The 22,996-nt window shown below is 39.4% G+C and overlaps 1 protein-coding gene across 2 annotated transcripts in view; it reads right to left on the minus strand.

The window, feature by feature from the left end:
- The window catches only part of LOC113532783 (cadherin-22), a 190,811-nt gene that overhangs the window by 80,733 nt on the left and 87,082 nt on the right, over nt 1–22,996 (minus strand). For both annotated transcript variants that reach the window (XM_026924421.3, XM_053229740.1), the window contains one exon: nt 7,204–7,498. In XM_026924421.3, coding sequence (XP_026780222.3) covers nt 7,204–7,498 — 295 coding nt within the window. The remainder of the gene's footprint in view (nt 1–7,203; nt 7,499–22,996) is intronic.

Here is a 22,996-nt window from a genome sequence, read left to right on the forward strand (position 1 = left end):
CCAAACAATGGTGGGGTCTGAAATGTTGGTTTTGAAAGCTGAAAGCTGCCAGTTCACACTGAGGGCCACAGGTTTCAGCTCAACTCTGAAACATGACTCTGAATTTGATGCATTATAGCTTGTTCAGAAGTGCTGAGGTCATTACCATTTTGCATGTGTTTACTTCATACTTTTTCTTCTCTTTGTGAAAGGACTACATTAATTTTAACGATGTGAGGATGTTAAAAGCGGTGTTCCTGATTCATTAAAGGGCTGAGGGAAAAAGAGATGTTCATTTTTGTTGGACTTGACTTAGAAAAACTGCCTATCAGTGCTGACATCATTTTTGCTGGAAATACACTTCACCACAAATTATGTTATTTATGTGTGTGTAGAATGAATAGGACAGCCAAGAGTATGGGATTGAAAGATGGAACCAAAAAGCACTGAAATCTATCCAGTGTTTCAAGTATGATTTGTGTGTTGGATGTAATGTTTGCAACCTTTGTATGCATAACCTTGTGTATAAAGTACTATGAAAAAGACTTAAGGCGCCCAGAAGAACTGCAGCAGGTTCTCTAAGAAGTCTGAAACAATCTACCAACAAAAAAAAACTGCACAACAGTGTACATAAGAGAATTTATGTAGTGTTAAATACAAAGATCAATTAATTTTTTGCCTGTTTCTGAATATTTTTTAACTGTATTTTGATCCTTAAAATCTTAATTTTATTATTTTTGGAGGCATCTTCACTTTACAGAACGTGCCTAGGGCTTTTGCCCAATCCTATACATGCATGGGCTTGAGATATACAACACATTGTATGGCATGCCAAACAGTAAACAGGCCAAGGCCCATTATCTTACTACACGTACACATGTTGTTTAATTTATAGTTTGTAATAGTAATATACATGTACAGTAGTTTGGGGGAGTATACATATAAAAATCTGAAGAGGAATCTAGGAAGTAACCACAGAGTACTTCAGAAATGATGGTGGATGTAGTAAAAATTGTGCAGTACACAAGGTTTCCAGAGAAACCAGACTTATTTTTTTACTATATCCAAAATAAATGTATACATATGCAAAGACGAACATATACACTGAGTTTTTTGCAGTGAGTATACTGTTTATATCTCTGTTTATGGTTAAAAAAAAAGTTAATTGTTTTAAATTTGAGCAGAAGAACGTGGGTAGACAGAGCCCTTGGCTTCTTGTAGACTGAAATGCACAAATTCAATCCTCTCCAAAGGAAATCCACACCTTTGCTGATAATTACTTGGTAATTCCATTACCAGGTACAGAGCAGTCTCAAGTGGAATGTGGGACTCAGGGTGGTATTTTTATTGCAGGGCCCAGGCTGAGGGAATATGGCATATGGTGTGCACACACAAATAAGCAAATTATGCTTTTTTTCTATACTTAAAGACTTGAATTGCCAAAGTAGTTTACCAAAGATTACTATGCGAGTTCACTAACTATGCAAGTCTAAGATGTGAGTCTTCGAATACGTAGAAGTAATAAGAGTCCCTGTCTTTAAGACTCCTGCAGAGTGTCACAGAGCAAATCACTAAGTATGCTCCATTACTGTGTGGGCATGGGTCTGCAATGTGCCAGATAGATGATCTTTCCAAGATTTAATGGTGGACACATAGCAAATTAAAATACAAACACTAGAATACTCTAGATGCCCATTTATAATGCAAGCTTACTGTAATTGGTAAATTAAATTGGCATATTTCTGATTGAGTAACAGCTCTTCTCAGAATTTAAAATTGTAAAAGCATTACATTTTAATTAAAAAAAAGTGAAAGGCGCAAAAATATGCAGGTATGTGCATAAGAGTGTATAGGTGAATACATGACTATAGGTGAATATATGTCCCCCAATATTTCTATAACAATATTTCCAATTCTTTTAATGTCTAAAAATAATATTACAATTAACAGAGTGGATAGAAATAAAATATACTTCACATACAGAATAGAAGCGAGCAGATGATTACTGATAGCAATGTTTCTTTCTATCGCCAATCTCTCTATGACCAATAACACAATAATTTATTTTACAAACTCTGACAGATCTGCCAAGGTTTTCTTTATAGTTGCTGCTTTCTGCCACTGGAAAAAAATTTCCATTTAAGATATATACACCTCTTTGCTGCTCAACATAGCCTGTCCTCAGCTAAATCAAAAGGAGCACCTTCTGGGTTTTATTTGTTAATCGGTAAAGCACACTATCCATAAAATTAGTGATTTACAATGACTAAAAGTAATGCTTTTCAAAAAAACACTTAATTATTCTTAGTAGCTGTTTTCCATTTTCTTATTGATTGCAAAATTTAATCTCAACATTATTTTACATGCAATATCTTACTACAATTTTAGCTGAACCATAGTCAGAGCATCTCCCATTCTGCCCCAGCCACCCTACCCCCAAGCTCAGCCCTTCAAATGCAGGGCCCTGGGGTGTAATCCCTTTTCACCCATCCTTTGACAATGTCAGGTAGTAAACATATTCCACACTACTCGCCTACTTTTCTGACTTTCCCATTCACACTCTCTCACTGCATTATCCAAGAAGGACGTTCAAAGCAGTCTAAATTATATACAAACAAATTCAACTTATGTTAGCTCCTCAGAAAAGGCCCAATACAGTGAGCATAAGAGATAGTGGTAACAAGACAGAGAGTGGCAAGGGAAAATAAATATGCGGTGGGCTTGTCTGTGATTATGCTTTTATTATTATAGCAGAGCATTCGCTGTCGCAGTAATAAAACACAGCGGTGCTCATGCTCAGCCACTAGCTGTGATTAAATCTCATATTTCCACAGATCACTCGGTTTACACATCTGTAGTTTTCATTAGAAAAGTGCCACTGCTAGGGCCACACTATTAAATTAACTTTGTCTGTCATGTGACAATTAGCCTTATTAGCTGGGACAAGTGAAGTAATGGTCAGTTAGAATATTTGTAGCAGTAAATGGCTGAAAGTAATTAAGGTTAATTTTTTTGTCCCTAGTCATAGAGCCTTTGTTTGACATGCTTCAGCACTGAGCACTGAGATACTATTATATACACTTTAGGAACATCATAGTACCACTAGGTAGGACCCCTCTGATCATGGATTCCACAAGGTGTTCCTCTGTGATTCTGGTCCATGCTGCGAATCTGCCATTCTAGCACATCATAAAGGTGCTCTATTGGATTCCGATTTGGTAAATGGGGAGGACTCAGTTTGAGATGACTTGTGCTTTTATGCTTGCTGGAAATAGTGCAGATCAGCAATAAAAATGAACAAATTTCTCCATCCATCTACTTCTGCTAAACAAACTAGCATTGTGTCTCAAACTGCATGTACTATTCTAGACCATTATTGAATACTAAAACTAACCTGGTTTTCCTATTAAGGTTACTGTTTGAATTTTAAAAACCACTCATGTAGCTCTCAAACCTACTGAAAGCATAACATATGTATATTACTTACATAATAAAATATTCAGTAGTCGTGTAGGGTGGTCAAGGCTCGAGGCACAAAAGTTATAATATTTATTTGGGGCCGTTTGTCCAAAAAGTTTGGGAACACCTGCCAGAGGGAGATGAACATGGTCAGCAACAATACTCAGACAGGACATGGCATTGGTTGTTTGGTATTAAGGGGCCCAATGTGTGCCAAGGAAACATTCCACAAAATAATGCGAACAATTTGCCTACTCACTGGTCATAATGATGGCCAGCACAATGCTGTCTTAAGTGAAAGCCAACTTTGCATAAAGGAGATGTTGTCCACCTCTACAAACATTTCTGAGTTCCCAACATGTAAATAGTCAGTCTGTTCTGTAAACAGACAATTTTGCCATATACACTTTAGGATAGACCCAGAAGCAATGCTTTTAGTTGACTCTGCCTAATCTCAAAAACATTGTTTTCTGTCGATAATAGGTTCATTCCCAGTGTTTTGCACATAGCGAGAAAGCTTTCTACTTGCCTGCATACAATGTGTAGATGCTGCACTCATACTCACAAGAGTGGCTGAAGCTTTATGCGCATTCGAGTATGCCAGGGTCACTCCCAGGAGCTGTACCCATAATTTGTGGTCTGTGGTGCCACAAGGGGGACTGCAAGTCTGGTTTCATGGGTAGCGGGTACAATGGGCTTGTAAGTAATATTCATAGGTGGAACAATGGTCTGATCGAATAGAATGTGGCTATCAACACACTAGTTTCATATACTGTTGGATGCAGTACAGCATCCACTGCAGCAGTAGTGGCAAAAATTCATACCGCTATTGGTTTGACCAAGCATTCATTCAGAACCCTGTGACTGCCCACCTTTAAGGGTTCCTGAAAGTGTTACAGCACTAGCCACACAAATGTCATTAATAGCTGATGTTGAGAATCTTTTTTTTCCAGAGAAAAAAAAAAGTGGACTGGACCAATGCCTCAGTGTGCGCACACTAGTGACAACTGACTTTGCGATATGGCTGGCAGGCACTGAGCATTCAGCCAAAATGTTATGTGGCATACACTTTTTGTGGCATACACATACACAGTAAGAACATCTCAGCCAGATGTAGAGCCAGATGTAAAGTCTGCATATTGGCCACTCGCAATTTCATGACTGCTTCCATAATTGAGATGGCAGTGTTCTTTGACAAGAAGTCTCAAATGGCATTGCCTCATGCCATAGAACAGCCTGCAAAAGAATTCTGATTGCCTTTTAGTCCTAGCACTTTCACATGCACAATCAGGACATTTGTCTGGCTAAACACCTGCTGGTGGGACTGTCTGTACAGTAGCCAATTGTCCAGAAAAAGGAGCACACACAGACTCAGTCGTTCCAGGGGATCCAATGAGACTCACACACAATTTGTGAGCACCCTGGGTACCAAAGCTAATCCAATGGGAAGGGTATGTCACTCCACTGATGTGAAAGTGAAAAGTCTCCTATATTCCACACCAACAAATGTGGAAATTGATCTTTCTGATCTATGGTCACACCGCTCGCAGTACAGCCAGAAAAATCAAGAAGAGAGCACCGGCCAAATGATTACTAATGTGAGATGGCGAGAAAGAGATGGGCTCCTGGGGGGGGTCAAAACACCTACACTACTGTCCATCATTCAAGATTCATACATATGTCGATTGTCTCATCTGCCATTTTAATTTGATAAAAAAGAAGACTCTTTTGTCATATTTTTTGAGTGACAACTCATAGCAGGTGCAAATGTGCAGCAGATATCTTATATGAAATCAGCTTGACCACAGTAAAATGATGTTGATACAGAAACTTTAATAAACTAATACTAAAAATATTATTTTTTATTCAATGGCAGAAACAGGTTTACGAAGATTGTATACCTGCCTCTTAGGTAATATTACTTTGTTACTATTAGAAATGACACCGAGATAAAAGACAATGCTAAACTTTGTCTTTTCCAGCCCTGATTATTTACTAATAGTTTGTCAGAACACCAATCTACCATCAGCAATTATACAGTTACTGAGTTATTGAGTTACAAGCTCAAGGAAGATAAATCCAAAGGGCAAAACAGACTCTGAACATTAACTGGGCAAAATGTCAGGCAACCTCAGAAAAAGACCTAACTAGGCAAAATTAGATTGTAAGCTTAAACAACCCATATCCAAGAATAGCAGATAGCAGAACAAAGGATTAGAATCATCACTGGCACAAAGCGGGAGCAAGAGTTTGCAAAGAACTACCGTTTGCTGAAGAGATATGAAGCTTGCCAGTAACTGTGAATAGGTGAGCTGAATTAGTAATCTGGTGACTGTGAGCTGGGTTATTGGTTACGTGATGAGGCAGGTAACTGGCTTTGTACTTCACTGTTGTGCTGAAGATCTTGAAAAATGTAGTTTGTGTTTTCAACCCATGTAGACAGTGACGTAACACATAGAATATAAAGTGCGAAAATGAATGCAAACTGTGCTTACTGTGTTTAAGTACAACCTAGAAAATATTATGTAACCACAATGAAACTTGTGAAATTATTTATATTGGTGTAGTAAAAAGAATATACGACCACTACATAAATCATAGCTTGACTGGCGATGCTTTTAAAGAAGTCTGCAATTAAGGTATATTCTGTTAATTTTTCAGGTGCAGGTAAAGTGTCAAGGTAGACTGCATGCAGGAATTATAGAGATCTTTTGACTGTCTGTGTTGCTGCTTTGTGCTCAAGCAACTAAAGAGAAACACACCACTACATAACATTATGTTCTGAAATGCATCCATTCATCTTGGAGTGTCAAGGTAAAGTGAGCCAACTATTCTTCTTTCTGTCTGACTGGGCTATCAGAATGCCTTGCTTTGACAGCGAGGCGTGACCTTATCATGGAGAAGCAAACATTGACGACATTAACAATTGCTCTGCAAGAGAGCTAAGCATTAAAATGCTAACAAAGCAGTGATGTTATCTCATTAGGCTTGCTGCTCAGTTTAATGTATAAAACATGAACAGTGTGCTTGGTTAATGTGAGAGGTGGAGAAACAAGGGGGAGGAGAAGTGAAGATGGCACAAACATTAAGTACTCTCCCTCCCTTGCTTTATCTCACTCTCTCTCCTTCTCGTTTGAGAAAGTGCTGCCGCTGGCTCAGCCTCCACTATGCTGAGGAAGCAGGAATTAATTCCAATCAGTAAGTTCCCTGTTGTAGAGAACGGGAGGACTGTAACCTGCCCCTATTTTGTTCTAATAAACAAATAGCATTCAGTAGGAAATTGAAAAGCAGAATCCCATGAATAAATATGTCTGTACAGACAGACACAAGAGCCGATCTACAAGAAAAGTCTACTCAGCACAACTGAGCACATTCCCACTCGTCGAAACAACAGTGAGGAATTAGTCAAGCAGAAGTTCTCTGATTAGTCCTCCAGAATAACCATCATGTTCTGGTCACTAATGTCCCACTGACACAGGATCTTTAGATCTATTTAGATTTCATAGCATTAATGTCATGTATTTAAATAAAATTAAAACATTAAAGTGAATCAGACCAAGAATGACATTTGCTTTGTTTCACAATTATTGTATCACAGATCAGTCATTTTTAAGAATTTCATTTCATTTCATTTGTTAGTCTCAGGTAAAATAGCCTTAATAGAATAGAAACGTGATTTCAAAATTAATTTTAGTTTTAGTATTTTAGTATGAATCCACTTTTGGCCTTAAAATTAGTTAAGAGATTTAAAGAGTTTCCTCTTACCAATAGGAGACAGCTCAGCCACACTTCCGATGTATGGCCCCTCCAGGAATTTGGGCTCGCTGTCATTGATATCCTGGACCTTGATGACAAACTCGGACTCGGGTTCGAGTGGGGCGTCATTCTGGCGGTCTCGAGCCTGTGCTCGTAATGTGTAGAAGGCTTTCTCCTCACGGTCCAACCTCTCGGTGGCGTGAATGTCCCCTGTGACCTCATCAATGATAAAGATAGTCCCTGCGCCTTCACCAGATATGGTGTACTTGATAGAGCCATCACCTTCATCTGAGTCTGAGTGGATCTGCCAGTCAAAAGTGAAATTGGTGTAAGGGAACAGACGCTTACAAATCTCAAAATCACTACAATCTGTAAAGAAGAAGTAACCCTTACTTAAAGTAACTTCCCAGATTTCCCAAGGGCATAATAGTACACAGATCAAATTAAACCACTGATCTCTTTCACAAATTATATACATTTCAAGAGTACTAAAAAAGTATATAATAAATCCTGGCACCAGATTTTTATTACATGTCATCAGGTAGGAGGTGTTTTTATATCCTAGACTTTTGTGCATTGATTCTTGATCATTTACTCTAAACTTCTAGCAGAACTTGGGGTAATCTGAAAAAGAGCCTGGAATTATCCTTTCACTTTCCTCTGACCCTCTGCTAAAGGTAAGACTAAACATGGGAATTTAAGAGCGAACTTCAAAAGCCCTTATAAATCTGCCAGGCCTTTTTTTTCTAATGTCACTGAAAGCCATTTTCCTTGATCTACCACCCTATACCACCATCAGCCATCTCTCTTTCTCTCTTTCTTCATTATTATTCACCTTCTATTGCAGCTTCCAGTTTCTCAATAGACATGGACAGAGAGCTAAAATTCTCTCCTCCATATTAAATATTTTATAAATCCTTAATTAAATATAGGATTCTATCACCCCCATGGGGTTTTTTCATTAAGTATTTGTCGTAAAACTGCGAGCAAAACCCTCTATAATTGCATTTCTCTGTCTTACTCTCTGTCTCTTACTATGGAGAATCTTCCCCAAGTCAAACAAAATGAACACTTTGAAAATATATGATTTTTGGTGCATCAATATTTTAGCAGTAACAAAAAAAAAGAATTCTCAATTTCTGAAGAGAAGAAATATAAAGATATGAAGCATAAAAACCACCCTTCAATATGAACCACTTAAAGGCAGAAGTCGGATCAGCAGAAAACTTTGCACAGTCATAAAACCTTGTGTGAATATTGATTAAATCAAGTACACACATATATTTACAAAAAAAAACAGCCTTAAAAACATGGAGATAATTAATAATAATCCTAATAATCCTTTTTTCACAACAGGAAAATCATTTAAGCTTTTATGTTATCTTCTGTTATCTATACGTTCAGTTATTCTGTTTTCTCTGTTACCTCTTGTTACTCTTTATTAATAATAAAAAGGTTCATTATATAGCACATTACACAGCACAGCCTCAATCTAAAGGAAGCAGCAGGTCATTGATCACTCACTAGCACTGATTCATGCTTGTTATCCCTACAAACAAAGCTGGTGACCAGCAAATTTCCCTAAAACCTTAGACATAATTGGTGTGTTGAGAAATACAGTGAAAACTGGAGAGATCAGAGGTCAAAATGGTTTAATTTGGAACATGACCCATCAAAAGACTTAAACATGGCTAGCTAAAATATGGGCTTTCATAGAATTAAAGCCTGGGCTCATTGATAAATTGTATTTACTAGCCCCTTATCCCACCATTTTCAAAAGTAACCAACAACGATTATTTGCTAATCTAGGTATTGCATTAAAAGCTGCTGGACCTAGGATTTGGACATGTGAGGGCAGAAGCCCTTATCAATAGAAAAATGCTATTGTGAGCTACTCCCTGAAAAACATTTCATAGCATGGGAAGTGCTATATCCTTTTCCACTGCACAGTGTGATCTAATGGTTGCAAGTGACTGCTCAAGGCTGCATTTCAAATTTCATCTTTTCACTAAATAATATATCTAAATAGTAATGATGCCAATGGTGTGCTCACATACTAATTGCTATTGAGCAGGACAGTGTACGATTTGGAACACAGCACAAGTATTTGAGACTGACAAGATGTAATTATCTTCTGTTGTTTGTCATCTACTCAATATTACAAAAAGTTATGAGAATAAAAAACTGAACTGTGCACATCAGTGTGACTGTTACATTCACAGAGTACCAGGTTTTGGCTAGCAAGCTAACATTATCCGGCTAGCTCACTTTGTTTGCTGGGTGTACTCTGCTCTTATCTCCCTGTCTTCTAGTCAAGCATTGCTAGTCTGAATCTTGACAGTGTAGTGTAACTGTACTCAAGCTGTGGGAACAGAACACAGCACAGAGCTGATAGAAGAAGCTAGCGGGTTAAACTTAGCTAGCTAAAAGACAAGCAATATGTCATGTGTAACTGGACTGAGGCTTTGTCCACAGTAGTACAGATACATTTGAAAATTTTTTTACTCTCCTTTCCACCCCAAAGCAGCATGTGTTTTTTGTTTGTTTGTAATTTGTTTTGTTTTTTTAGTACATCTTTTTAAAGTGCTCTTTCAAAAAGCTGTTTGTGTGTTTTACTGTGGACAGGAGAAAACAGAGATATTTTATTTAGCATGTGATCCAGCTCCAACACAACACACAGGGTAATTTAATTTAACTCCCGCTGATGTTATTTTGGGCACTCTTTTACAATTACTGTGTGACATAAATTCAGCACTCCTGCGTACATATGAAGTATTTATTATTGACTGCTGTACAGAACCCCTCTGCATGCACAATGCTGCTACCAGTGTCTTTATTTTTGTAACATATTCATTTTTGCTCTTGTGCATCTCATCTACTGGTGGAAGCAGCATAAGCTGCATTAATGATGCAAACTTCCTGAGTTATCTAGCTTAATATAGACAATTTCCTATTGTCTCTGTCTTTTAGTGTAAAAGAAAAACTTGAAAATGATATACAAATGTCAGTGTGGCAAAAAACATAAACACTCCAGCGTGATGATGTTTGAAGTATCTGAGATGGTGTATGACGTATATGTCTGAAAACACCTGCCAACCTGACTATAAATTACTATTACAGGCTTGTCAGGGTGACACAGCAACTCAGGAACACTATGTGTGTTTTTTTTCTCCTCTGGCTCCATAACACAAGCTTTAAATCAGAGTATTATTCCTACTGCTTTTCGTACGTTTGAAAAATAAGTTTGCTCTGGCTGTAACGAGAATCTGTCGACAGTAAATCCTCTCGAGTAAATCTGGAAAACCCCTACCATATTTTTCAGCTACCTTTTCTCACACTGTTGAGAAATTTGTTTAAAGACATGTTATGTTTTAACTGCAACATGGGAGGAATCTTGAGAGGAATTGTGCTACATAGCCCACACTCTCCCTTGGTAATGTATTTAACCAACAATCAGTTGATATACTGCAGGGGTCATCAATTAGATTTGATCTGGGGCCAAATTCTCTTGGAGCAAATACTGTTTGGTCCAGACTACTCCAAACACCGACCTCCTCCCAAAATAAGCATCACAACACATTGGCAGGCACGCTCCTTTGTTCATACTCCTTACTCTTAATTGCTCACCGCATTGCATCACACAGAATGTTTACAATGCAAATTAAAGTGGCTGAAAATAATACTGCATTTTAGGGCTGTAACAACTTATCTAAATCAATAAAATTTGATTAAAAAAATAGTCGGCTAAAAATTTCATTATCGATTAGTTGGACAGCTATGAAGCACGCTGTGGCACATCACTTCAATTAGACTAATGCATTTGATAGAAATGGCAGAGCATGTTACAATAGAGAAAACAATACTACCAAAGTACCCTAAAGTTGTTGGCCTCGTGATGTAACTTGTGTTTTCAGGTGAGTAATATTTCAATGTATAGTTATTAGTCTGTGGGAATGTCAGAAACAGTGGAAGTGGTGGTCCATGCTTATTAAGAGCCATGCTTATTAACCATTGTTTATTCTTCTACCTAAGTTCTTCTACCTTATTTGGTTTCCTAGCTATACGTTTTCTGCCCTATCAGAAAACAGTACCTCTCTGGCCAAAAAGGTGGTACTTTTATGCCAAGTCAATGGGGTGGAAATGAATAAACATGTTCTTAAATGAATGATTAGTTTATGAGACGAACATTTTCTCACTTCAAAACACAACTCATGGCATGAAGCATGTGTATTATGCTGTGTTAGGCAGTAGAATAGTGCTTCATAGCCTACACAATGTACTGTATACTTTTAATTAAAAACAAGTCATTATTTCACTGTCCCTCTTTTGAGTTCACAATGAAGCCAATCCAAAATAAGCACACAGAAAGCACAATTAATTTAGACTTAATTGGGCTGTTTAGTTAGCAAGACAACTAGTGGATATTTTGCCTTTACTTTGAATTTGTCTGGTTGGAATTGAACAAGAAAAATAAATAAGTAAATAAATAATCAATAACAAAATTATTGTTGGATGCAGTCCTAATGTATTTATAGCAGACACCAACATTCAGTGGAAGGCTATTACATTACATTGATTAAAACTGTGACTATTGGCTCCCAAGTGGTGCAACAGAAAAGCACTTGCCCTATCATCTGGAGATTGCTAGTTGCAATTGCACTTATTTGCCCTATTATCTGGAGATTGTGAGTTCGAATCCTCATGATGCCATCCAAGAGAGCAAAACTGGCCTTCCTCTCTGAGTGGGAGGAGTGACATCTTATCACAGTGACACTAGCTGATCATGGACCTCTGTATCCATAAGGGGGTGGATAGCACTTTCCTCAGAATGTGTTACACCTCCCTGTTGTGCAGGATGAGCAGCTGTTCGAAAACACGTGGTTGGCGGCTTCACTTGTCCCAGGGGAGGCACTTGTTAGCCTTTTCCCTCCTGGATTGGTAGCTGTCATATTATAATGGAGAGCTGGCTGGTAGGTGGGAGTTGGCCAAGATCAGGGGGAAAAAATTGGAGGGAAAAAATTGTGAATTTTAATAAAGAATATTAGACCTGTGCATATTATACATACTGTAGCCATTTGATACAAAAAAGCTACAAAAAAGTATAGAAAATACAGAGCCAAATGTAATGTGATAACAGTAGATCTACTGTATGTCACAAGGTACGGACACAAGTGCAGGTTTAATAGACTTTACTAATCTTAGAAATCAGAACAGAGACGTAATCCAAGATCAAAGTCAGGATGCAGGCAAGTGATCAAGTGATCAACAAACAACATGAACTAGGTGAGACTATGGGCAAAACCAGAAAATCAAAACAGGGATCAAAACCAGAAAGACATGTATCAATACACAACAGCTTGGTAACGAGTGGAACACAAAGAACTCAAAGTGTATACTTTGCTAAGTGAATGTGTATTGAGGGTGCTCAAATACTGTACAAGTGAACGTGAGAGTGCCTGTGATTGCTGTGGGTTGTAGGCCGTGCTGCGTTCCGGGAATTAGAGTCCGATGCCTATTCCGGCGTTGACATGACAGAAACCCCCCCACCCCCCAAAAGTGCTACCTTTGGGAACGGGATTCTTCCTAGGCTGCCCCCTAGGACATGGACCCTTACCACAGAAGTGGGTCAAACAAGTTGCAGGTGGGTACCCAGCATCTCTTCTTGGGACCACAGCCCTCCCAGTCGATGAGATACTGCAGTCTCCCTTCTCTGCTTTGTGAGTACAGTATCTCTTCGATGATGTAATCAGGTTCACCTTCAATGTCCAGAGGTGTTGGGGGGTGGGGGGTGGTAATGCCTTCTGTGAGAGGACCTGGCTTGATGGGCTTCAAGAGATGAGGGCCCTCAAGAGATGAGGAATGCTGGAGCAATGCGGCTGTGGAGTGGCAGTTCAAGCTTGTAAGTAACATCATTGATTCATTGCAAGATTCTGAAGGGACCAATGTATCTGTGTGCTAGCTTTCTGCAGCCTTCAGTGATGCGCAGGTCTTTGATGGAGAGCCACAACTGATTGGCAGGTTCATACAGGGGCCTCCTGTTAACTTCTCATTAATCGTGTCTGAAGACATGATTAAAGACATGATTAAATTAGTTCTGCTGTCTGGAAAGCTGCTGGTAGGCTGGAGAGTGGTACCAGGTGGAGGAACTTGGAAAACCGGTCAATAATCTGTTAATGGGTGATAAAATGTGTGACCATGTTAGTTGAGCTGTGGGTAGCAGGAGAAGTTTGCCTACTGGCAGGGTGCAGGGTACCTTGGCCTGGGCACATATTGAGCAGGATGACAAACTTGTGAATGTCCTGGAACAAGTTAGGCCACCAGTACTTGCCTTGAAGTAGCTGCTGTGTTTTGTGAGTGCTGGGGTGGCCTGTAGCGGACACTGGGCACTGTCTAGGGGTTCTCACCTCTGAGGCATTGTAAATCTCCCTGTCTAGGTCCCAAGTCAAACCCCACAAAGCGGGACTTGGGCAGTATACACTCTTTAGTGACTTCATGAGGGGGAGTTGTGTATACTCTGGACAGGGAATCGGCCTTGGTGTTCTTGGAGCCCGGACGGTAACACAGGGTGAAATCAAAATGAATGAAGAAGAGTGCCCAGTGCGCTTGATGGAAGTTGAGCCTCTTGACAGTCTTGATGTATTCCAGGTTACTGTAACCGGTATAAATATTGTACGGGTGTCAAGCCCCCTCCAACCAGTGTTGCCTTTCCTCTAAGGCCAGCTTGACAGCAAGGAGCTCTCGGTTATCAATGTCATAATTTCGCTCGGCTAGGGTCAGCTTCCCGGAGAAGAACGACACCAGGTGGAGTCTGGGTTTGTCTCCTTGGGTTTGTCAATGGGAGATCACGCCAGAGGATAGCAGTACTTCACTGTGACTTGCTTAAAGCCTCAGTTGTCAGTGCACATTCAGAAGCCACCTTCTTTCTTCTCCATGAAGGAAAAGCCGGTGGAAGCTGGAAAGGTGGAGGGGCGTCAGGTTCTGTGGGGTGATCCCAGTATGCAGCAGTTAGTACCTACCAAAAGTGGTCCAAGGAAGGACAACCGGTGAACTAGCGACAGGGTCATGGGTGCCCAAGGCTCACTGATGCACGTGGGGAGTGAAGGCTAGCCCGTCTGGAAAAGATCCCACAGAAGAGCTACTATAGCACAAATTGCTGAAAAGTTAAAGCTGACTATGACAGGAAGGTGTCAGAACACACACACTGCATTGCAGCTTGCTGGGTATGGGGCTGCATAGCCACAGACCGGTCAGAGTGCCCATGCTGACCTCTGTCCACTGCCGAAAGTGCCTTTGAACATGTGAGCATCAGAACTGGACCATGGAGCAATAGCAGAAGATAGCCTGGTCTGATGAAACACATTTTCTTTTACATCATGCGAACGGCCAGGTGCGTGTACGTCGCTTACCTGGGGAAGAGATGGCACCAGGATGCACTATGGGAAGAAGTCAGGCTGGCAAAGGCAGTGTGATGCTCTGGGTCATGTTCTTCTGGGAAACCTTGGGTCCTGGCATTCATGTAGATGTTACTCTGAAATGTACCACCTACCTAAACATTGTTGCAGACCATGTACACTCTTTCATGGTAACGGTATTCCCTAATGGCAGTGGCTTCTTTCAGCAGGATAATGTGCCCTGCCACACTGCAAAAACTGTTCAGGAATGGCTTGAGGAACATGACAAAGAGTTCATGGTGTTGACTTGGCCTCCAAATTCCCCAGATCTCAATCCGATTGAGTATCTGTGGGATGTTCTGGATAAGTAAGTCCGATCCTGGAGGCCCTACCTCGCAACTTACAGGACTTAAAGCATCTGGTGCTAACGTCTTGGTGCCATATATATATATATATGCCAGATACCACAGCACACCACAGCACACCTTGGTACATATATAGAACAGTAAACAACTAAAAGAGTAAATGTGAAGCAACTGCACCCAGTTCATTATATTTCCTCAAACCAAAAGGATTTTCTCTCAAACATATATATACTGATCTTGAAGAGGGCTTTCTAACAGCAGATGTGTAGACATGTAGGCTATGGACTGATTTATACTTCTGCAACTGCGTATCTGTGTGCATGTCAGGGCGAAGGTTGTTTCATCGGTTTCTGAGGTGAGCTGTTATGTATACATTTTTTACAGACTACACTGGGCCTGAGGTCACATCCCAAGAGTTCCCAGCCTGTTGAAGACAGACTACATGATGCAGTAAAGGAAAATTGTATTGTTTAAACTTGAATGTATTTGGGGAAATGCACAGAGCATCCTGACATGACATTACCAGATAGACAAATATACTTCTTTGCTTCAACCAATCAGCATTTACTTGAAGCCTGATTTACACATAGTGCTGAAAATATGCATGACTTCCAATTAGCTTTTAGGAGGACTGCAAGTTAGGATGTAAGGATGTCAGACAATTCTAAATCAGCTCTCTTCACTCTTAAGCCTTAGGCTGGCATTTGTGCACACATTTATCTAAGCTAACTGGAAGGACAAAAGTATTGTCTGAGCAATACTCAGACAATAATTAAATGTCATGGAGAGGTCTACCCTTTTTTACTGGTTGCTACTGCACAACCCTTAACCAGACACCTTGCACCCTCATAGCCTGCTTACAGTCACTCCCCACAAAATACCCATCTCTGTTAATATTCATCTCTGCAATAATTTATTTACTATATTCAGACATTATGACCCAGTTTGCTGAGGAAAACACTAAATTTATTTTTATTGCAGTCGCTGCTTCTATCTGGTGCTACCTAAGGACGTCATAGAGTAATTAGTTGTATGGCTGCAAGAGTGCCTCTTTTTTTGGTCAGCACACTCAGGGCTGATTTTTACTTCTGCAAAGATGAATATAATAGAATACGCATCTAGAAGGGCTTTATACTTGTGTAATTGGAGCTTGCATAGAAGTTGATGTGAACACCACCAAAATCTCACGTATGTGTTGTGGGAATGTGCGGTGGAGTTCTTTAAAACAAAACAGTGAAGTGACAATAAATTACCAAACTTACCAAAATTACTAAACTTAAAGGTTACTTTGTAACACCTACTAGCATGTTTTTGGACAGTGGGACAAAACCAGAGACAAAGAGTGAACATGCAAAACTATACAATGCTGCCACGTTTATAAACTGCCCCTAGGTATGTGGATGACTATGTGTGTACATGGTGCCCCTCTGATGGACTGGTGTCCCATCCTGGGTGTATTCCTGCATCCTGCCCACTGTTCCCTGGATTGGCTCCAGACCGCAACCCTGACCAGCATAAAACTGTCACTGAAGATGGATGAATGAACCCTTTTTTTGAAAATTGAAAATTACTCTATAATTAATCAATGAATTTTAAACAGTGAACATATCTTGTTCATATATCTTGTTTAATAAATCAAAAGATGGGAGGACATATGAAAATTGAAACATGAAAAACGAGAAAGTAATATAGTATAACATGCAATAAACATTAAATGTTTCGTTTGATGAATTAGAAGATACTGAACATGGAAATTATATAATTCATAAGGTAAAACTGGCATATTATTATACTCACAATTACAGAGCCAAATACTGAACAAAGTGTGATTAGATGACAGATTTGTGAAATTATGTGGTAACACATCTTGCATTTGTGCAAAAAGTAAAGCTGAGAACTACATCTATAAGATATAAAAGATATAAACATCTAAAATATATAAAACTGCACTACAGAATTCATTCCAAGCACAAAAATTGTCTCTTACATCATTTTGTGAAATTCCTGAAAAGTGAAACATTGAACATTCAAATGTGTCTCCACACATCGGCTCCTTTTTGCTCTGAGGCCACCTCTGATGCAGGCAACACAACCACTTTTCCAACCTATAAACTGAATGAGAAATTGTCTTACACAATGAATGACCTGCACAATTCTCTCTACTTGTCCCTCTGACACACACTTTGCCCCCTGTTTCCTTCCTGTCTAGCCATCACATATCTCAGCTTGATAGACTACTTTGTGCATTTTTTGTTGGTAAATATTTTTGTGCAAAAATCATTGTGCAATGTTGAGCATTCCAAAAAAAAAACATATGTCCATCCTTTCTTCCTAGTGTGTCTAACATTGTGGTAGCTCTTCATCTGATCCAAATGACCAACTCCACCCATTTTAGAATTGTAATCAACAACAAGTATTTGGACAATGATGGGTTCAGATGGTATGCATTTGTCCATATCCTCCCTAGAAATGTTAGATGAAATTAAGAAAACATTCCTCTTATCACTCCAGCTGCACACTGTAATGTTATCACTAGTCACGTTTACATGGACACTTTTTTGTTTCAATCGGAATGAAATCAAGCAGATTGTTAATCCGATCGCAGTGTTTATAAGAACGCTGAATAAAGTAAACGGGTTGATATGCGTGTTTACATGACAGAATCGGATTTGGTCTTCTGACATGCGCACAGTGCACGAATACATGTTTCCCGCCGTTCCAACATGCAGATACTAGCAGCCACTCTCTTGCCATTGCTTCTTTTTTTCGTTTTAAAAAGCAGACTTAACATTTGCCTATTTCAGCTGCTAATTAGAAGATGATGAATGCGTGATGTTTTGTGCGGTACTGTGTGTATTTATCAAACAATTAAAATGCCCCTTCCCGAGCCCAGAACAAGGCGTCTGTGGATGAGGGTCCGAAGCAAGGACTGGTGGGACAACGTCGTCTTGCACCACTTCACAGACGAGGAGTGGAAGGAGAAGTTTAGGATGACACGACAGTCATTTATAACACGATGCTCAATGGTGGAGGGGTACATAGCAACTGGTGAGGCTACGGTCAGAGCCCCAATACCGCTGACAGCCGTGCATCATGCGTCATTATGTGATTTGTACATCATTGCACGTGCGCAGAACTATCTGGTTTCATTTTCAACCCAATGAAGTGTTTACATGTCCTCTCCATCGGATTAGAAAAGATTTAAACCACCCCTTACGATCCGAATGAAATTTTAATCGGTTTTGGCCAATTCATTCTGATTGACGTGTTTACATGTGACTTTTTAAATCTGATTGTGCTTCTAGTCCAATTACGATCGGATTATTAGTGTCCATGTAAACGCAGCTACTGTCACACTATTTGATTTCCCATTTTACTGTTATCACTCTGCCTATATATAGAACTCATACTGCTTCATCTGTGTTCCAGTAATCTGCCAGGATAGGAACAAAGTTTATGTCAATGATTAAATTAATTCCAGTAAAAGCTATCATCTCCATACCATACACTGGCAACAGCTCTGGGGGCAGAAATATATGAATAGTGCATAAGTAATTTTAATGATGATAATAATAATAATAATAATAATAATAATTAATACCTCTGTTTATGTTGGTTTTGGGAAAAGACTCAATAGCCCAAACATGGACGACAGAATTTTCATTACTAAACCTTCAAGCTAAATCCAATTAAGCATTATCTCATCTTTCTAGACCTCTCTTTTGGTCCCTGCACCTTCCAAGGCCATCTACCGGCTCTAACACACTCTTCTGCCTCCTCTCTCCTCTGCCTTCTCACTGACACTGCTCTCAGAAAAACTGGAGTAATGGATGTGCTACAGGAAAGGAGTGTGGAATTTATTTTGTTTTTATTTTACTTTATTTTAAAACTTGCATTCATGTCACCCATGTCTGATCATGTGTGAACTATGGACTGCATCTTCTTCCTACAAGAATGTGTAAACCTAGAACATGATAAGATCCCAGGGGCAGGTTTGCAGCAAGATGCAGGTTTAATGATTGACCTCACACTGCATGTATTTTTGGGAATTGTTTGCACTTTTTGCAGTAAACTGGTTATGAATGTGTGTGCTCAAGAACACCATCTCTGCAAACAACAATAAAAAAACATCATTTCAGTAACCCAGTCTCCTGACCTTCTTATTTTTACAAGAAAAAAAGACAGGTGTAAATAAGCAGTCATTAAATGTAAGATACAAAAGAAAAGGCATTACAATATTTTTTTCACAATGGTTACTAGGACAGGCTAAGGGGAGCATTTCCAAAGCCAGTCTTCAGTGCACATTTTTGCTTTATTTCAGGACCAGCAATCAAGAATACTGAACACCTGTGGACCATTTTGAGAAATAGAGAGCTATGGGTAGCCTAAGTTGAATAGGGACGCACAGGTGTAGGGTCACATGGGCACAAAGCATTATTTGATTAGACATGGCTTGATTAGAGTTGCAGGAGTGCAATGTGTTTTGAACAGACAAAATGACAAACATGGCAAATTACCTCAGAAAAACTTATTTGCAATCAAAGACCAAAAATCAAAAGCCAGCTATTGAAACCATATCTTTTCACTATATGCTGCACTAGTTAGGGACTTTTGTCATTTTATATATCAGGCATGGTGTATAATATCCTGCATACTCCCAAGGCCCCACGGTGCACTGCCCAAAAGACAGAGAACGTATATACTTTATAGTTTGTAAGAAATAGGAAGTATGATGCCATTTTGGACACAAGGGAAGGTATATTTTGCACACTCACAGAGAAAACTCACACTGTGAACCACCTGTGTTATGCAAGCTTATATCACATCCTAAGGATATCAATACAGTATAAATAGGCATCATGTTTTGCCGCACACAGCAGTTGTAGCCAGCGTGATGCCTCAGGTTGCGAGACTGAGAAAATGACTGGCTTGGCATCAGTTATACATGATACACCTCAGAAAACCTGGTAAAAACCAAAAAGTAAACTCTCACCATGGATACACTCACTGCATTTTGCATACACACAGAAGATACGTAAAAACTGACATAGTGAAAGACTTCCATTGTTCAACGTCATATCAAAGTATGAATTTTATATAACACTCCTTCAGTCGATAGACAGGCATGTGGAACTTGTATGGGATAGCTTTTCCCTTTAATTTCTTTAAATGTTTAAGCACTGTGGCCCTCAATGGGCTACATAAGGTGTGGCAGATAACGAAATCAAAATTTTTCTTTCAAGAAAAAAAAATTCCCAGAACATAATTTTGGAAAATGTTGTACACCTAGACATGTGCTATTTTGAATTTTACATCAAACATTTTAATCATCAAAATCATCATAAATGATTTAACCTTTGTATACCAGAAGACTATATAACTGAATTTCCCTATGTCTAGCTTTTCCCCAAAGAGATCACTGAGGAGGTCTCAGGAGTGCATTTGTTTAATTCTTGCTGATTTTCCGACCAATGATTTGTTGTTAAGACCATTTAAAGCTTAAAATTTGCCATTTTGGGCTTGGCCCATTTTTTTTGACCAGGAGCGTAGGTTATGATAGAATTTCCACAATGAGGATAAATCAGCTGATTATTATAGATCTATTATTCACTAACTTCCTAGTAAATTATAAAACAAATGAAAGCCTTACCCTTTCAGCAAGAAAAAAACTAAAACTCCATCAGTCTTTCATTCTTTTTCCTTTTATAGTATGATATCAGACTCTTTCACTCCCATTTGTTTACTCTTTCATGGTCTCTCTCTCTCTCTCTCTCTCTCTCCTGATTAGCTGTCATCTCTTGTCAGTCACCATGCCCAGTTTGGATATGATAAGTTGGCATATGAGGTGCTAATTTCGACCCGACACCCTTAACACAGTGCTGACTGTGAATTACTACTACAGGATTGTCAGGGCAACATTATATTATAAAGTATTTCTCCCCCTTGATTCAATAATCATCATTTCTATTTTTCAGAGTAAAAAAACCATATGCACTGTAGCTTTAACTGCCTGGGTAGCTTCAGAAGGTGCTGTGGATAATGTACATTTTCACTATTTGCATTATTTTAAAATGCAGAGTTTAGCTGAGGGTGAAACTGTAACTTCTACAATTTGTTACATATTTAGAGACTTCTTTACATTAAATCTGGACAGAACCAAAATTTATTACGATGGTTGTGTCTTATAAACAGCATGTGGGGATTGAAAGGGGCCAGTACCACTATGTCAAGCGTGGACCCCTTTATTTCTTGTCTCTCCCCTACCCCACCCCCAGTAATAAAGTTATATTACCAAATGAATTACTGTGATTGGTCACATAATAAATGTGAGCTTACAGCACAAACCAGTGGCATGCACTACCAAGTCGTAACATGTTGGGTTATTCAATTAATTAAAATTTACCTGCAGATGAATATAAAAATACACTGTATATAATGTACTGTAAATTAGTCCATGGAATGATTTGGTGTATCAGTTGGGGTAAGGCTTTGGGAAGGGGCATTGAGCACAAGAGCACTGTTGGGAAAAGAGCAGCTCCGTGACCACATAGTGACATTTATCTACTCAGCTCCTTCTGCATGCTCTGAAAACAAGATACACTGTCGCATTATTTATTGTACAAATCTGAGATTAGCTAATATTCAATTTGATAGCAACAGACATGAGCTTCAATAATCATGCAAATGGTGATATTACAGTCACTGATTTTTGAAACGAACTCACATGAAGGAAAATTCACCCTAACTAAATGAAGGTTTTGCTCATATTTGACTTTTGTATTCCTTCCAGAAAAAGTCTGAAGTTGCAGTGAATAAGGTCACAATGATAATGAGACTGGGGTGTACGTCACCTCAGTCCTATTGCAATTCATTGGGTGTTTAGCAGCCTTTGTGTTCATGGGCAGGGTGTGTGGTGGGAGGCTTGGGTTAACCCTAACCTTAACTCTGGGGAAGAAGATGTTCCTTTGTCTATTTGTGTATGTGTGGATGAACCTGTAGCATTTTCCCAATGGCAAGGTGACAAATAGGCAATGACCAGGGTGGGGTGGGTCCCTGATGATGCTGAGGGCTTTCTTAAGGTAGCGACCATTTCTTCTAGGTCCAGGAGTTTCACTTCAGTGATATGCTGGACTGTCTTCACCACCCATTGCAGTTCTCTCAGCAAACCATACTGTAATGCTCTGCACAATGCTACGATAGAAATTGACCATGGAGCTGCTGTGGTAAGCTGGCCCTTTTCAGCTTCCTGAGGAAAACAGAGGTGTTGTTGAGCATTCTTCACAATGTGGACTGTGTTTAGAGACTAGCACATGTTCTCAGTCACACAGTCCCCAAGAAAATAGAATCCAGCCACTCTCTTCACCTTTATATTGTTTATATAGAGGCCAGGGTGTTCGATTTCCTGTGTCTATGATTTCTTTGGTCTTGTTTTGCATTCATGGCCAGATTCTCTACAACACCTGGCCAGGTCTCATTGTTGTCTAAGATTAGGCCAAGGATGGTAGTGACATCTGCGAATTTAATAATAGTGTCCGTGTTGTGAATAGGTACACAGCCATGGTGAATAGTGAATACAGTAGACAGCTCAGTACACAACCTTCTGGAATACCGAGATCCGTTTGTCAGGGACTACTGTGTTAAAGCCTGAACTGTAGTTTAAAAAAAAAAAAAAAAAAGCATCCTTACATACGATTTCTCCTGCTCCAGATGGGTTAAGATAGTCTGTACTACTATGGATAGTGGCATCATTTATTGATCTGTTTGCCTTATAGGCAAACTTTAGCTAGTGCAGGTCAGGAGGAATCCTAGTTTTGATGTGAGCTAACACTAGATTTCAAAGCAGTTTGCAATCATTGGGGTGATTCAGGGACATGATTGCAGTTCTCTTTGGTGGTGGCACAATGATGAATGACAAAGCAGGTTGGAACTATTGTTTGAGAGACAAGGAGAGGTTGAATATATGTGTAAAGACACCCATCAGTTCATCAGCACACACCTTGAGCACTTGTCTAGAGATTCCGTCTAGTCCTGTTGCTTTATTGATGT

This window comes from Pangasianodon hypophthalmus, chromosome 2 (genome assembly GCF_027358585.1).
Source record: "Pangasianodon hypophthalmus isolate fPanHyp1 chromosome 2, fPanHyp1.pri, whole genome shotgun sequence".
In the NCBI taxonomy this organism is placed as follows: Eukaryota; Metazoa; Chordata; class Actinopteri; order Siluriformes; family Pangasiidae; genus Pangasianodon; species Pangasianodon hypophthalmus.